This window comes from Mercenaria mercenaria, chromosome 6, assembly GCF_021730395.1.
Source record: "Mercenaria mercenaria strain notata chromosome 6, MADL_Memer_1, whole genome shotgun sequence".
Classification (NCBI taxonomy): domain Eukaryota; kingdom Metazoa; phylum Mollusca; class Bivalvia; order Venerida; family Veneridae; genus Mercenaria; species Mercenaria mercenaria.
This window is the reverse complement of record NC_069366.1, coordinates 10,620,623-10,639,345: the sequence shown is the minus strand read 5'-3', so window position 1 is coordinate 10,639,345 and position 18,723 is coordinate 10,620,623. Positions and strand designations below refer to the sequence as shown.

Here is an 18,723-nt window from a genome sequence, read left to right as displayed (position 1 = left end):
AAAAAAAAAAAAGAAACAACAACAACTGTGAGAACAATAAACATCTCGCGGGAAGGTCTATCTTTGCATGTCTACCGTTTTTCTGTTACTCTAGCCAGGCCTGTGCACGTGCACGAATAGACATGCGCTCGTGCAAAACCAATCATTCTGAAAACAAAGTGGTCATTTGTTAGGAATGAAATCGAGTATGTCTGTAAATTCGATCTTCAAACATTCAATCAAACTAGTACCATTTCTTTCATTTTACCACAGATTAGACAAGTGTACACTGTTACATTATTATTATCGAATATTCGGCAACTCTAATATGAAATAATGTAAATTATATTGATACTCTGATATTATTTATTATATTTTAGTTAGGTTAATCTATGAAATTTGGATAAATTTAAATCCAGATTTACAGTAAGTTTTCTATTTTCATACTTTAATACAGGATTGCTGAATTAAAAACCGAGATGCATTATATTTATTTGAACATAAAGAGATGAGACGTTTATAATGTATATTTTACTTGTCTAAGAATATTATACTGACCGCGAGATTGGAAATTCTGGAAACTCTTCAGATTGTTTAACCAAATATTAAAACGTTTAGAGGCAAATATATCGTTCAGAACTTGTTCAGTCACAAAGTTTAAAGAGATGTTTGAAAAATTAAATTTAAAAAAAAAGATTAACAACGCGACTTTTATGTCACTCTGACATATTTTATCAAAACTGTACAAAAGATTTATTGTGCATTTTGAATAAGTTCTAACACGGAGGATTGCGTAATGGCGGACAGGTTAAGGAACACTAATTTAGCATAGTTTACGTTAACGCTAGCGTTGGTTTAAATACCGTGGCTGTAGTTTTGACATTTTGGTAGAAATAAAATGGGGAAGTGTTATTTAGATCCCATTACCGCACTTTATGTGCTTTTGAAGTTTTGTGACAGGTAAAATCTCTCTTGAAAAAAGTCTCTCCCGTACTTATGTTATCACTGTATGTCAGTATGAAGACAATCCATCAAAATGAGGTGAGGATTGGCCGGACAACGTGTGACGGCACTATGAACACCATGCATTTTATATTAAATATAATTTGGGAGATAGATTTTAACGTAATATAACCATAAAATGCAAATAAAACACTGTAGATAACTTGTATAAATATCAACAGGCACATTTAATGATATCTAATTTCTTTTCACGACGAAATGAGTATGGTGCGTTCTGACACTTAAATGATGACGTCATCCCTGCCCACGTGTCATTTTATTCGTCATAATTTTCACATCATTTAATAGATATAATTATCAGTATCTATGAATTGCAAGTCCATTTGTATAACTTTTAATGCGTGCATTTTTTTTATTCCAGGTTGACACAAGAGTTGTTTACTGGAATCAGAAAACGGGACGACTATTTATTTTCACGATAGAGAACATGCTTATGTGTGAAGTTTCTACTCGTTTGATCAACAGATGCAAACAGACAGCCCGGATGAGCCATTCGTTCTCAGTGACATTTGTAACAAGAGATAAAAGCTTATATTTATTAAGATCAGGAAACTGAATATTTCCATGGGGTTCATCATTTGTAACCTGCTTACATATCGTGTTCCAGCACAGAACCAACATGCGTCTTTTTAAAGCGCTCGTTTTGAATACATCTTCGGACATTAGAAGGGGTGTACTGCTCTTCTTAGCAGACGGCAAATCGAAAAGCCTATAGCGGTAATCAACATTCATGGGAATAACGGTTTTTGTTTTCATCACAAGCCTTTTATCTGTAAAGTTCTGTCTGCTCATGTTGTCATTGCAAACGAAATTCAAATACTTGAAAAACTTGTGGAATATGATTTATCTTAGACAATCAAATTATAATAAACTAGTTACTAGCTGATGTATGAATACAAGGAAAGGAATGATTTTCCAGTATTATAAACTGGTTTTATGCAATAATTATATCAAGTCAGTAATACTCTAATACAAATATTCTTACGGAATGGCCCATTTATTTCATTAGGAGGACCTCTAAAGTCTACTTAGTCTGTGAGAACCACGGCTGTTGTATAAGGGCTGTACTAGTTTTCTCAATGTACCTAGATACTTTTGAATGCAGACCTGGATAGACATTCAAACTATTAAAGCAAGTTAAATGCTGTTCACGACCTGAATATTTTTTAATGTTGACCTACGATCTGAGCACATTTAATGTTAATCTGCGGCCTAAACATCTTCGCATGTTCATATACGACCTGGATGATTTATGAATGTTGATCTAAATTTCAGACCCGGGTCCGCACTGAATGTTGATCTACGACCTGAACATATTTGAATGTTAATCTACGAATTTTATTCTGTGATTGCAGACCCGGGTCTATAATGAATGTTGATTTACGACATGAACTTTTTAAAATGTTGATCTGTGATCTGAACATCTTCGTATGTCGACCGAAGACCTGGACTTTTTCATTCGAACATTTCCTAATGTTGATCTGCGAAAATGATCTTGATTTTAGACCCGGGTCTACATAGAATGTTGATCTATGACTTTGAATTTTTAATGTAGATCTGCGATTGCAGGCATGGGTCTACACAGAATATTAAGCTATGACATAAACATATGTTGAATGTTGATCTACGATCTGAGCATTTTCGAAATTCATGTTGATTTTACGACTCGGACATTTTTTGTTTTTTAATGTTGATTTGTCATTGTTGATACGGGCCTGCACTGCACGTTTATTTAGGACTTGGACAAATTTGAATGTTGATCTGCGACTTGAACAAACTTGTATGTTGATCTCAGGCCTAGACATTTTTTATGTTGACCTCTGACTGCAGATCTTGGCCTACATTGAATGATGATCTATGGTTTTAATAATTTTGAATGTTGATCTACGAGTACTAATCAGGTCTACATTTTATTTGGATCTCTATTGTGGCTGATTTGTGCAATCTGGCCGGGCGACGTTTTATATCGACGTTTGTCGGGGTGCCATAACGACGTTCAGGTAGGGTGACGCTATGGGGACATTCTTCGGGGCGACGTCCGGCGAGGCGCATAACGACGTTTGTCGTTGTGCTGCTGCGACAGAATGGAATAACGAAATGGCATAAATTATCCACCATAGATCTATGACCTAGACAGTGTTGAATATTGATCTACGATTGTAGGCTCGGTCTAACACTGCATATTGATCTACGATCAGAATGAAATTGAATGTTGAATTATGACTGTAGACCTGGGTCTATAATGATTGTTGATCTAAGATTTTAACAATTTCGAATGTTGATCTATGATTGCAGACCCTGTTCTACATTGAATATCGATGTCCAACCTGAACAATTTTGAAAATTGAACGTCGTCTACGATTGTAGATCTCAAAGCCAGCTTCACACAACTGATAGACTATAAGTACAACACAGTATCATTGCGTTTTTATTTTATCATTAGCAAGCACCATTCTAGTTTGGCTAAAACAAAATATAGACGAAGTTTCGAAATCGGCGTGGGGATGAGTGGAAGGAAAGCTGTCATTTAATCGTTCAAATCCTGCTTCTTTCGTTCTTTTTTTCTTATACATTTTCATCACAAATATTTTTGTAAGTTTGTTTTCTTTTCTTGCTTCAGTTTCTCATTCATTATTTTGTATTTATTTGTACAATTCGACAGTATCAGTACAGAACTTTATGACTCTGACTTGATACTTAAAATGACGTACAGGTTTGCTATAAAGTGTATTTGTCTAAACTCTTGTGATTTAAGATATCACCAGATAACTTCAAAATTCAAAAGCATTTCATAATAAATCACAAAACGGCGAAGTGTATTAAAAGGCCTGTTTGAAATGTGACTGCCACGTGTTTTCTTACAAACACAAAATATCTTATTTTCTCTTTTTTTTCATCCTATTTTAAGAATGGTTTTCTCGTATATTTTTCTTATTAACATAGTAATATATTTTTTCATTGTTTTGATTGCCTCCCGTAATGTCTCTGTCTGTATAAGCCAGAGCGTTTGTTAAAAAGTTTGAACTAAATTAACTGCCATGAGTTGTTTTCCTAGCAGCTGAAAAATAAGAAATCAAATACAGTTAAAAAGAAACAATTCTGGTCTGAAAGTCGAACTAATGACGAACAAGTAAATGGATCGCATTACCACCCGGTCGTAGCTGTATTATGTAAATTACTTTTCAATATAACCGTTAAATGTGTTTATTGCATATACGAAACCAAAGAGCGTTACATTGGCCGAAAACTCTAGAATTATGACATATGAAGCTTTAAATTTGTTTTCCGGTCTTCATTTAAAAAGACTGATTTCAATACAGAGTAACCAGTTTAAGGCTCCTAGGATCCGCCCTTGCATTTAAATTATAGGTTATAAAATAAAAAGAATGCGCTATAAATAGTGCGAACTAGATAAAAATTAGTATTGGTTTTCCCATCTACCTTCTATTTTGGGCACATTATTGGAATAATGCAGATGTGGTGAGTGTTTTATTATGTTTCCGTTATAAACGTACACCCTTTCAACAAGTATTCGCATCAGATAGTATAATTTATATGATTATGTTAAGGATCAACAATCTTTAAACTTTACATATCAGATTAAAGGCAGTGTAGCTTGCTTGCATTTTTATGCAAATACGATTTATTACTTTGTTCATGTAAGTAGGCCGAAAGAGTCGTTTCACTGAAAATTTTAGGTAATATGACCTCCAAGCTAGGTGACCTTGCGGGCATTATTTCCAGCATGGACGGGTACCTAGATAGAATAGTCCAAATAATTGGACATTTCGGGACAGCTTGATAACTTTTGACTGTTACTGTCCCTTCTACTCAATAGAGGGATGACAGGTCATAAAATAAGTTATTCCGATAAGCTAAATTAGTAAGGCTACTAGATTATAGATAGAACAAACCGACATTCGTTAGCCTTCTACGCCCTATATCCTTTCCGCGGTGTAACGTAATAAAACGTATTAGCGTCTGACCCTTTCACGCTTCCGTAGAATCAACATTTATTACACGAAATCCATTTTGGAAATATTTCTGAAATGTCTGGGTCTGCAGCTCTCAAATACTGAAATATCTTACATCCGAGGCATATACTGACACTTTAAGACAACATCAAAAAGGACCTTTTGAGCGATTTGACCAAGTTCCAAAAATCTCTATGTACACTTGCTCCGTTACGGACCCCTGTGGGATTTGTGTTTATCTCGAGCTCAAATATGTTTCCGTAGATGAAAAGCTGACATGTCGTGGCGCTAAAGCTACAGGTAATATCAGATCGTTAGAAAAAGCTGAAAATTGACTCCTCAATAGCAAAAAAAAAAAAAAAGGAAAAAAAAGAAGTCCACGCGCATACATTTTGACGGCGTGACCCCTGACTCTCGACGAATCCAAATACGACTTTCGTTTCCAAATTTGGCATGTCTACCTTCATTTTCTTTACTTCTGGAAATAGCTGAAGGTCGAGTGACGTCATTTTCTGTGTTGTCAAACACATTCATATGCCTGGCGAGATTGCATAAAAATATGCCCGCTGTCCTAAGGACATGCGAGTTGTCGAATCCACTGTGGTGGTGGTTTTATAACCTAATGAAAAGTTCGGGAATAATCTTATAAAAATCCATATTGATAAGTAGTATTTAAGCTGTGCAGGTAGTGCATCTTATTATGGTGGCTGATTTAGGACATTTCGATATTTCACGTAGGCGGGTGTGCGGCTTTCTCGAGCACATGTCGTTGTCACGGTCGTCTTAGCGCCCGCGTCAACGGGCCATTACGAATTTTGACTGTTTTATCACGGTGGTTTTGGCGCACAAACGAAACTAACAACGCGCCAAAATGAAACACAAAACTTAAAAACTCTCGCGCCAGGACATCAAAATAAAACGTGCTACATAAACCGCGCGCACGCCAACGCGACATTTCGAAATGTCCTAAATCAGCCACCATACCTTATGGTACTGATGCAGAGAGATGGGTAGTGTGATTGAAATGTATTTACCTTGTTTGCGCTTTACTTTGAGGGTAATCTTTATCTGTTTTCAATGCAGACAGGAAGGAATGTATATAATGTGTTTGGTATTTTGCTTCAGCGTATCAAACAGCGTGGAAAGGGGCATTAATTCGGCCACATAGAATTAGTGTTCAGGCGCAACAAAATGAAAGCATACTACTTCATAAGTCGGTAGAATTCATTTTCTTAATGCCAGCTTATACGAATTTCAGGTTTGTAATCAGTCTGACATTTTAGAATTAAGAATAACATTAGCATCTTTTTCATCGAGCTATTTCAGTGCTATGAAATTACTAAAATCGTCATTCTCTTTTGGCACTTCCAAAACCGCAAACGCACCAGGTTCCGGAATTTCAAAACGATATGAAAATGTATCTGAACTATCAGTGTGTCGAGTATTATCAGTAGTTTATAAAAGAATAATAAAGATCGTGATGTTAGTTGTTTTTTCCTCTTCTCTCCTCTTCTGCCAAAACGTTTATGCATATAATAGTAAATGATCGATTTTGCTAAACTTTATTGATCAAACGCTTTATTGATCGCCATACAATTTGAAAAGATTGACTGTCTTTGTGATTTAAAACTTGTGATTTAAGCAGTCGTAAACATTTATTGATACGTATTCAGATTTCTTGCATAAAGACATAGTTATATTGTATGTACCTAGAACAATGCTTTGCTGTGTTTTGACCCAAACCGATTTAAGTTGATAGGTAGGAAAGTGATTTTATGCCAGTAGTGACAATAATACATACAGGGCAAAAAAGAGTTTATACAGTCTGTTCTAATGATGAAGAAATAATTACGGCTTTTCATCATTGTTGTTGATTAAATTATGTACAGTCGAAAAACGAAACTGCTATAATGAAAAGCCGAAAAAACAATAATGGTGAAAAGTCAAAACAACGATGGTGAAAAGTTGAAACCACTGTGGTGAAAATTCGAAACCATTATAGTTTGGTTGTTTTGACTTTTTCTATCGTAGTTTTGCTTTTCACAATCGTTGTTTCGATTTACTTAATGTAACGACTCTATGCCGCGATGGCCCCAACAGGACACCATAAATATGCATACAGTTAACAACTCTTTTCGGCTACCTTTTGCATGAAGGGATCTGCATTTTTGTGATAAGCCATTAATTTCTGTGACATCATATTCGTGCGATACCAATTTATACAGCTTTCAAAGCAACTATGTACTTACAGAGTGAGTCATTTAATTATTTTTTAAGTTAGATATAAAAACTAAGTATTCTACCTGTCTCGGGGACAGACAGTTCAATCTACAGTTGTTGTTTTGTTTGTGCAGGGAAAGCGGTTTCTCCACATTGTACTAATTAAATCTTTTATTTCTGTAGCTATGTACTACAGTGCATCATTTCAGTGGGTTGTCTCCCTTCAGGCGAAAATGCTCGGTATCAAAACTGAAACAGTTACTGGTATTCTATTTTCAAGTAAAAAGTCATTTTACATATATATTATTTCAGATGACTACACCTTTATCGGACTTTTCCCACGTGCTGAGCACGTGGGAGGTATATCCACGGGCACATCACTTTCAGACACGATTCAATGACGTTTATACAAGATATAAGAAAATAGCAAGTAAGTTCCATAGTTTAGGTTTGGCTGTTCTAAAATAAAAATGAAAACCACTTCAATTTACACTTCCATTACTTAGAAAATCTGTGAGGACGTATAGGTCTATTCAATGGCCACTCACGTGCGCTGGATTATGTCAAGATGCATTTGTTTCTCACAAGAAGTAGTTTTCTTAAAGTGTGATCAATATTTCTTGCGGTTATAATAATTTAGACATGTTTTTTTTTTCAGCGGAAGGTCCCCATTCAACTATTTTTAAAGATTCAAAACTGAGGGAACCGTTGGAGAAATTGTATTGTCAGTTGGGAAATATCCTCAGAGTTATCGTTATAGGACGGAACGATCTTCAAACAAAATGTTTCATTTCTTCACCTCAACGTGCAGAAGGTCCGACCTATTCTCCATTGCTGGATGGCTCAAAATCAGGGCCTGAAGATCAAACCACAACGCTTGTCATCTGTTATGCAGTGATAAATCATTTTGATAGCGAAGGGTTGAAGGTAAGTTAGGATCATTTGATTTAGTTCTAAGATAACAAAATAAAAATGTGGAAATCTACTCAAGATTAGTGATATTTTGATAACAAATTAAAACCATTCATGCTTCAAAACGAGGTAAACAATAAATTCAATTTGTGGTCTGCGATAAATTGGGACAAAAAGGGAGAAAAATCTCTTTTCTGAAGTATTTTCTTGAAACATGTATTTGATTTTCTTGCATCTTAAAGCAAGATAGGGGTGATTGTACGACGCTTCAATATCGCGTTCATAAAACGCTGATTTGAATACAACTAAACAACATGTCATTATGATAAAATATTTCATAGTATTTATGATTTGGCTGATAAAGAAGGGGAGTTAATTATTTTACACATATGCGAATAAACTGTTTTGATCTTAAATAAGTGAAAAGGCATGAAAATTATTATCATTTTATCAGATCTATACAATGTATAATAATAAACACTAGGAGTGAAGTTAAAAAATGAGTTATAATGTTAGGCCCAATTACCTATCTATTATATGTTTTTGAAACAACCAGTCTGATATAATTTCCATTGCCGTTTCTTTTTGTTGCGGGCCTACTATGCAATGCATGGGTCTATGGTTGCGTTTAGAATGTTCTGTGCTTCTGGGAAGTCTACTCTTTTAAAGCGGTTCAGTAGAAAGCTAATCTATGGTCGCTCTGATACGAAATTTTGATGATTTTTCAAAACACAGCATTTTTATAACAATATTACCTCAGTTTATGATGTCCATTTTTCGGTAAGATATCGTTATATACATCTCCTTGTATTTCAGGAAATTTTAGATACATTAGAGTATTTCAAATCCATGGAAGAGAAATTGAGGTCATGTTTAATTGCTCCTCCGCTAATTGTTTGCCAAACGAGAATGATGCACGACAGAAACATATCAGAAACTGACCAGTTCCTTTCCAGTTTCATTTCTACAGCAGCGACGTCACTTGGTATGAAATTAGAAGCTGGAGATATCACCATTGACCCAGATGAAACAGCCCTTGGTAGCATAATTTCCGAAATTCTAGAAAGAAAAATCATCCATGGCTTTGTCAATATGAGCACACAGTTACGAGATTTCGTTGGTGATAGATGTTTTGTTTCTGACGCGATTGAGATATTAGAATCGGAGCAACTAATCACCTCAATACAGGGCTTTATGAAAAATGGATTAGGATTTGTAGATATACTAGAGACAAGGAAAGACGAACCTTTCACAGAAATAGTGCTCCGCAGTGCCGTTCGTGTTATCCGATGCGCCATCATGGCGCCATTGTCTGCTAAACACAGCTTGCCTCAGGACACATGCAATCGCATTGCTCATGCAACCAACTTTGAAGACGAGTTAATCAGATGCGTTTCGAAGAACACAAGATACCACCTGTCAAAGCTCGAAAAGCCTTGTGATGAAATGGTAAAAGCAACAAAATCAGGTAAAAAGTCGCACCACTTTCCAGGCAGAAGTTTCGTATTTATTGCATATCCGTTGCGTGATGATATCAAAAAAGGTTTTGATGAACTGGAACAGAAACTGATTTCTGTGAGACGTATTGCATCCACTATGAGGAAGATGTTGTTCGAAATCGGCGGATACTTCAGTCAGTCTATCGGGAGTACGGAAGCCATCCAGACAGGTACAAAAATCCCGGACAATCTTAGGAGAGAAATCATGACGTAAGTGTTATATTTCCAGCATAAGCATGTATCAGAGCTGATAAACAATGCAATTACAAAATTAAATTTTCAAAACTATTGAAAAATATGTTAAGCATATACCACTTCTTTTAAAACACTGATGTTAATTTCTTTCTGCGAATATTTTTGCGAACTCTGCGATAAAGGCATCGTGATGCCAGGCAGAATAACTCTTCTACTGTAGACGACAAAATACTGATCAAATGTAGTTAATTTACCGTTAGGTGCCATTTGCAATATTTCAGCTTTTATTATTCCCCGGTACAGATACACGTATTGCCTTACTAGATAATTGTCTTTCCTAAATAGTAGTCTTAGGTTTTAGATTTCTCTTTCTATCAGGTTAGATGGTGTGTATGGTATGGGAACAATCTATGGGCAAGTCGAAATACACCTGCGGAAAATGGAAAAGGTGAAGAAAACAGAAGTACAGAATAAAGTTTCTGAAGTGATGAATTGTTTCAAGTTCATCCAGTCGTACCGTATTATCAGCGTATTACAAGAGCCACGAAATCTCTTTGCTTTCACGTCCGGACGCGGTATAAAGAGTCTAAACCCGCATAAAAATGATACTTACCGAAAAGGTACTTTGGGTGGCTTTGTTCGTAGTAACAACAACCAGTTGTACGGGCTAACCTGCGCTCATGTTGTCCATGGAAATGGTAATGTACACGACGTCTTTATCCAAAGCGAAACAGAAGAGATGGTCTTGATCGGAAGAAGTCTTCCAAGAATGACAGTTTTCCCCGCTACGGACCATATCGCCTTTATTGACATTGCGGCCATAGAAATTACAAAAGAATGTCAGCCAGAATGCTCTCTAAAGGATGAGCACGGACAGGAAAAAAGAGCACAAGTGTTTGAAGGGGAGCCGGAGACAATTGTTTCAAATTTCATTTACAAGTACGGAGCTACTTCAGATCTGACGAAAGGCATCGTGTGCTCGACCGACTACAGTTTGTTTGGTGCGGATGCAAGAGAACTAGTTGTGCTTATAGACAGTCTACCATCGATAGACGCAGGTAATTACGCGCAAGATGGTGACAGTGGCGCTATTAATTGCATGACTGATATAACAAATCATAGTGACACTATCAAGGCAGTTTCAATGATAACCGCTGGAGGATGTATATTAGAAGACCATGACAATGAAATTTGTTTGTCATTCCTGTTGCATAATGGGATAGAAAGATTGCAAGAATCAGGTGGTGTTGAGTTAAAACTGTCTACGTCTGAGAACTAACTTTCAATATGTAATTACAACAGTATATTGTATTCTGATTGTGTCACAGTATTAAACATATTGCGTGTTGCGGCAAAGAAATGTGTTATAAACTTAAATAATCGAGAACTGCAATGCTTTGGATAATTTCAGGAAACATTCATATGCATATTTTCTGCAAACAGTCAGTTATACATTTGCAATCCTTAACCTATATATATATATATATATATCATTTTGGTGAAAAATAATCGTGAACCTAAAGAATACACATCGCTAACCGGAACAATGTAGACGATCATAGCTGCAGTACATTTGTATATATTGTCACAAAAGGTGTGATCCTTTGAGTCTATTATTTTATAGAGATGATATGTTTCCCTTGTTTTAACATCCGGGCAATTGGTTGGTGTCCAAGCCCGGCGTTAAATTGTTGCATGTTTAATTTCGATGTAACTAAACATTCTGATAGGGCCTTAGGAGGGCATATGAATTAACTGTTTAGTGTAGGGCATCAGAGAAATGTACATGTTCTATATAGACGGCAAAGAGATTTAAACAATTGAGGTCATATGTTGCCTTCCTAAACGGTTATTGGGAAATTGGCATATTGAAACTCTCTTTTATTTCACATCATGACTTTTATATTGGTTTCTGTGTATTAGTCGATTCAGAGTAGGTTCTCTAAAATTTCCTTAGGTAAAAGGCTTTAAGTAAGTATCTTGATGTAATTATTTGGTGTATCAAAGTTTTTACCTGGGGTAGGGGCCACCTAGGTAAAATAACCGACCTTATGTAAGCCAGCTTCAAGTTGATGGTTTCCTTACAGGATAGTGTTCTGTACCCAAATCTAGGTTTCGAGCCCAAGTGCTGGCGGAGCACAAAAACAAGTTTATTTAGGCATTGTTTAGTCAGGTATTTAAAGCACGGATTGATATGAATTCATTCCTTGGTGTAATTACTTTGAATACTACAAGAACAATGTATTTCATCAACTAATATACATTGATCACTTTCAAAATGTAATTACATAAATAGATACTAAATAAATAAATATATTATATGGATGAATCATTAAGTGGCAGGGAGAAGCTTTGTATTATAGTATGCGTCTATTTTCTAAATAAAATAAGCGGCATATATATTCATTCAGTAAGAGTTTGAAGAGTACCCATGAAAGGGCAACTGTTTTGGAAAGTTAAAAAATATCCAGTTTGAACTTACCAGCTGCTTCCCGCAAATGGAAATAGACCACAATAGCTAATCTAAACAATATAACAATTCAATATTTTCAAAATCAATTTACAGGACAGAAAAACATTGCTTACAAATAAAAAAATAAAGATATAAAAAAAATGAAAATCACTCAATAGAAATAGACCCCTTTGTTGCTTTCACTTCCTTGAGTATTCCGAACTAATATTTAGAAATTACAAATAGTGGTATGGCTTCAACACGTACAATTATGTTTTTATATATTCAAGAGTATATTAATTAAAAATTTAATTTTAATAAATAGAAATTATCTGTCTTCCTCTACATAGTCCAAAGAAGTAAAAAATGGTACTAGCAGCTTCCTCGCTTGGCGCTCAGCATTAAGAGGATAGTGCTAGGACTGGTCAGCCCGGTGTCAGTATAATGTGACTGGGTGGGGTATCATGCCACGTGTCTACGGCGTGATATTCCAGTGAGGCAGCACTATAAAGTTGGGCATTGTGCTCACTGCTACAAGTAGACACCGTCGTTTATATGACTGAAAAATTGTTGAAAAAGACGTTAAACCCGAACACACACACACTCCTCTACATAGTATTTAAATTGTTCCCACCTCAATGAACATGGCTATTTCAAGCCTTTCCTGTTTTTGCTTCTTTCTTTTTCACTTTTGCTGTTTTTTATTTCTACGTGTAAATATCTACTAACTAACTAACTAGCACTAGCTTACTAAATTGTCTTTGGAATCACAAAGAGGTTTAACTTAAAACATTATTGTTGTGGCATGCAAGTCTTATAGGGTTATTTCATAAATAATCTAACTAAATCTTGTTTACATTGCAAACCATAATATGTGTCTGTTTTACCTCAAAAAGTTAATCTTCTGCAAATATCGACAAACTTCAATGCAAATTAAACACAATGTTCAATGACGTTGTATTTTGATAAAATATGTAAATAAATTAATAAAATAATAGATCTAGGATAATAAGATTTTTTATGTGACAAAATGATTACCAGCCTTATATCAAGGAATATACACTAGGTCTTTTGCAGAATGGTATTGCGGCCCTCTCCCTCCCCAACCCCCGTTCCAAAATACACCTAAAGGAGTATTTTTTTTCTGTATATCGATCGCGCATATTTCTTGGTATACACTTACCCACTCTTCTCGTTCTCACAAAAATCATGCAAGATCTCCCCTGCAGAGCTCCGACACAAACATAAGTCATATGGCGACTTTCCGGCTTTGATGGTGGAGGAAGACCCCAGGAGCCCTTCTGTGCATTATTTCATCACACGCGAGTGCCTGGGTAGAACCACCGACCTTCCGTAAGCCAATAATGACTTTCTTACATGAAGAATTCAACGCCCAGGATTATATGCGTTCCGATTTAAGTTAAGCTTTTGTATGTACGCAAGTATCTCAGAAACTACTTGCGGGAATGGATTCACTGTGATAATCTGACGTACACAGCACAGGTTCCATAACTCTGATTTGTTATTTTACAAAAGTATGCTCCTTTTTCGAGTTAAGATTTGGTATGTAAGCTCATATCTCAGTATCCATTAACTTGAATGGATCAAACTTCACACACTTGTTCACTGTGATGATTTGACATGCTCTTTACAAAATCCATAGCTCTGTTTTGCATTTTTACAAAATTATGCCCCTTTTTCGACTTATATCTATTAAATTGACAAGGGTGTTGAATATTCGGTTGTTACTGTCCTCGGAAATCTCTTGTTATTTTAGAATTAACTTATTGGAACTGTCATGGCTAAATGAATTTAAGTCTTATTGTTTTCGGGGTTACTTGTTATGATTAGTGTGTCCAACGTCATTGAGTTAGCACAGTTGATAAGTATATGACGAAATTGGTAGTTAAGGTAGTTCTGCACGTTCGGATCGTTTCTGTTTCAACAAATTGAATGTAGAATTTTATTAAACCCTGATTTTTCAAAACGCCAAAATGTACTAGAAAACTTGGCATATTACATCGGTACTAGTAGCGTCTTTTGCTAGATGGTTTGCTCGACATAAGTTTTCATGATGGGGGTCTACTTACATGGAAAATCACAATTTTGAAATCATTTTCGCGTGAAGATTTCAATGAAATTTCTCACAGTCATTAATAGACATATGACTTAAAATATTAAGTTGAAATAAAAGGTGTAGGTCCGTGTGTTTGTTTTCGAGATATTTGCAAATTATTAACAGATTTTAGCTTTTCGAGCTGATTTTAAGACATTTTTTGGAATCACTATGGAAAATAACATGTAATCAAAATAATCTCTAAACAAAAGTTATATTTTAAAAAGAACATGAATAAATACCAGGATAAAATATGAAATTTAAACATAGTTTAACATGACTAATGAAATTTATTAAATTATTGTGTAGTTGACAATAATGATAAATATCACGTAATTACAAATACTAAGAAAAATAAAAAGTGTCAGTTTCTTGAAGTCAGTTTCTTGAAGTGTTCCTGAGATAATCAGAAAGTAATTGTTATTGAAATATATGTAGTTTTACGATACATCTATGTTGCCATAAGAAAGGCTATAGTTAGATTTACAACAAAAGTTGCTTCAATATTATCGTATAATATTCATTAACTTATTTTGGTTTAGAGATTACATGTATTTTGATCATGTGATTTTCCCAAATATCATGTCTCATGTTTAGATAGGTAATAATGTTACTTTTGTACGAAAGCCCGGTGATGACTTGATATTTCAGTATTCCCATTTTCTATTTTTCATTTCTTAGTTTACACAATAAAACATATAGAAACTGTGAAATGAGAAGTGTGAAATGTGAAATTCACATTTCTCATTTCACATGTCTCAACTCTGGAATCGAAATCGTGAAATAGGAAATGTGAAAATTCACATTTCTCACTTTCTCAATTCACCCTTCTTAACTTTGGTATCGAAATCGTGAAGTTAGAAGTAAAAAATATGAAATATGAATGAGAAGAAGACGGGAATACTCGTGTCCCGGACCCAATTTTGCCTTGCAAATTGAAACGGAAATGTTAAATTGAAAGCGTTTCGTTTTGCGATTCACGGTTGCGTCGATGGTTTCAGTAGGAAATCATGTGACTTGAAGTCCTAGACTGATCGCACTTTATTATCTTAATATTATAACGCATCTTGGCGGCATTGTTCCAAGAGTCATTCGAAAAGATCGTGGAACAGAAAAATGTTACTCTACGCTATTTACAAATTAATTTCAGACTCGCTCAAAATGACAATTTTTCAGTTGGACGCAGTTTTGTGGCTGGCAAAAGTACGTCAAAACAAAGAATTGAGAATATATGGATGTTAAGAAGGCAATGTCTTGATTACTAGTATTGGATAAATCAATTTATCCGGAAAACGTAGAATAAAGCCTGAATTCGGCATACGGGTTTATTCATAAAATTATTTTCATACCCGGGGTATGAAAATAACTTTATGAATTTAATGACAACATGTGAGTAAATTTATCAAAATAGCACTGTTACTATATTTCTAACATCAAAATATGATATTGAAACTTATGACACGTTGAATAATTCAAAATAATGTCTCAAAATTAGCGTGAAATATTCGGTTAACTATAATCATGATTAAATATCTCAGACATAAGCTTACGGACCTATACATTGTATTTCACCACAAAATAAGCCACATGTTACAAATGTGAGAAGTACATTTCATCAAAATCTTATTTGTAGAAAACTTTCTATTCACGAAAATGTTATGAAAGTCATGATTTTCCCATAGATTTCTATTGGGATCCAAATTTTTTAAACTAGTCTAGCAAAAAAATCTAACATACGACCCTATCTTTTTTATTTGCTGAATTTCTGGGTATATTTTGATGTTTTGAAAAATTGGAGTTTCATCAAATTCTACAATTTGTAGAAGAGAAATTCGATCCGTGCAGAACTACCTACACGTGTGTCCACTGTTTACAATAGTCGTAGATACCAGCTTTACTAGTTAAGATAACTCCTTTGTAACAAAATGTACACGGTTACTTCAGTTGTCTCCCTTCCCTGTTATCAGATTGTTGTGATGAATTATTATTACTTGTATTTCTTTTAGCAGAAGGTCCTGGATGTGGCTGGACATCTACACATTGTAGAAAATAGATACTACGATTGTTCCTTTTATGCGAAGCCATTTGAGTACGAAAAGCATGTCAATATTTCACAAACCGTGTAATGATGAACTCTGATGCGTAGGTATTGTAAAATATATAAACGTAAGCTCTGAATATGTTAAAAACAATAAAATCAATGTCACAAAGATCCCGTCTTGCCCCGCCATCATGACCGGAACTCCGAATACAGACATCATAGCGCTTATCGTATTTTCATGTCCGACGCATAACATAAGTATTTATTACTAAATTATTAGGAAAGAAATGTTATTATGAAATAACATCGATAACATACAGGAAAATGGGTTGGCAGAATCTGAAATGACATTAAATTTGAAACAAACTAGCCTGTAAAGGCAGATTATGTAAGCTTAATAATGAAACGTTGTTCTTCTTCCATTTAATATCGACAGGTATCGATAAAACAGTAAGTGTATAATGCACATAATGTATACAAGATGTCTGATTATAGTTAGCTTTATCTGTGAAGATGTGTACCAAGTTATGCCAAATTGCTTTGCTGTAGTAAACTGAAAACGAAATGCATATTTCACTAAGCTGATGCAAATTATACAGATTTTGAATATAACAGTTAAACACATTTGCTATACGAAACTTGCCATTTATAAAGGCAATGAAAACAAAAAGGTGACAAGCGAAACCATTTGGATAAGCTTGAGAAAGGGTCATACAAGGATGGTACAGACCAAGCCTGGAGAAGATCCACTAATTGATTCATAAGGTTATTTCTTTTTTTTAAAACCACTCCGACAAATTGAGAGATGCTTCTTAACAAGCTTGGTGTAGATCTTTAGCCCCTAAAACTGACTAAGCGATACAATTTTGACATTTTCGAGAGAGGACCATACAAGCATAGCACGAACCGAGGTTTTTAAAGGTCCTTCAAATGGTTCATAAGGAAAGTCGTTAAATGTTGAATTTCTTTTTACAGCTCAGACGGTCCCTTAAGGAATCATGCATAACCATTAGACCAAAACTGAGAGATGTTGATACAAGGATGCTACAGACCAGATCTGATGACGATCCATCTAACGGTTCATAAGTAGAATTCGTCTAAACTGTCTTTCTATTTTCAGTTCAGGTGGTCCCAAAAAGCAAAGCAAGATGATTTGTATCGATAAGAGAGAGATCCTTACAAGGATACTACAGAACAGGTTTGGTGAAAATACATCCAGTGGTTCTTGAGTAGATATCGTTTAAATCATTTTTCTATTTCTAGCTCTGACTAGGCACTAAATAGGGCCAAGCTGAACCATTTAAAGAAAATTGATACTATTGACCAAGTCCGGTACAAATCCGAGGAGAAGATGTTTAAGTATAAATGATGACACCGGGTGCGAGACGGCGAATGATGAATCATCTAGTAAGTATACTTATAGTCAATCTTGAATAAACTTAAAACCTTGAACAAAATTAATGTCAGCTGAAAATAAAACAGTACTATTATCATGATAATCCCATAACGCATTGGAGTTAACACATTTTCTTTATAAAGTAACTGTACAATTATATGGCACATTGCCCTGAAAATGTTTAATTGATTTCAAAAAGGATGAAAGAAACCTGTAACTTCCGACGATATTCTATGTCCACTTGATGTTGATGCTGTTTACCAAGTTTCTTTGGAATTGGATGGAAAATATAGAATGATGAGTATAAAAGTCAGTGCAATGTAGATTAAAAATGTCCCGAAAATATGCGCATGTACAGTTCATATTGGTAAAGTATATCCACTTTTCTTTAAATGGGATCAAACTAAAGGCGGAGTTGAATACACAAAGATGTATTTACAATATTTTTAAGTCCAGACAGGGGCCAAAACTCAAGAGAAGAATTTGACAGAAACGGTTGTGGAAATTCAGAATGCATGAGTTATACACATGTAGTTATAATATTATAGTACTGTAATATTTAAGGAGGGAGCATAACTCAAGAGAAAATTGGACATGAAATTTCCTAAATATGCGTAGCTCAATTTCATTTTGATGATATAAACTAAGTTTAATTTATTCGAACTGAATGGAAACTGTTGCAGATGAGAATACAAACTAGCGTGAATGACGGACGTACGGAAAGACGGACGGAAATTTTAAACAGTAAATGCCTTCCTGTCCTCCGGGTCCTTGACATGGGTGCACAAGGCAAACCTGTCCGCGAAATTGAAGTTATACCTGAAAGTGTACAACTTTCAGATCAAACTTTACGTAATTTTGAAAAAAGTTGAACGTGAGTATTTTTTATGTAGATCACGATTAGAGTAAGCTAAGA

At 35.0% G+C, this 18,723-nt stretch overlaps 1 protein-coding gene across 1 annotated transcript; it reads left to right on the top strand.

Moving 5' to 3' along the window:
* Positions 1 to 4,435: 4,435 nt before the first annotated feature.
* Positions 4,436 to 12,440, top strand: LOC123549681 (uncharacterized). Its single transcript, XM_053545074.1, has 5 exons — positions 4,436 to 4,482; positions 7,509 to 7,626; positions 7,855 to 8,123; positions 8,925 to 9,817; positions 10,181 to 12,440. The coding sequence occupies exons 2-5, from the start codon at positions 7,509 to 7,511 to the stop codon at positions 11,079 to 11,081; spliced, it is 2,181 nt and encodes a 726-aa protein (XP_053401049.1). The 5' UTR covers positions 4,436 to 4,482; the 3' UTR covers positions 11,082 to 12,440.
* Positions 12,441 to 18,723: the final 6,283 nt, after the last annotated feature.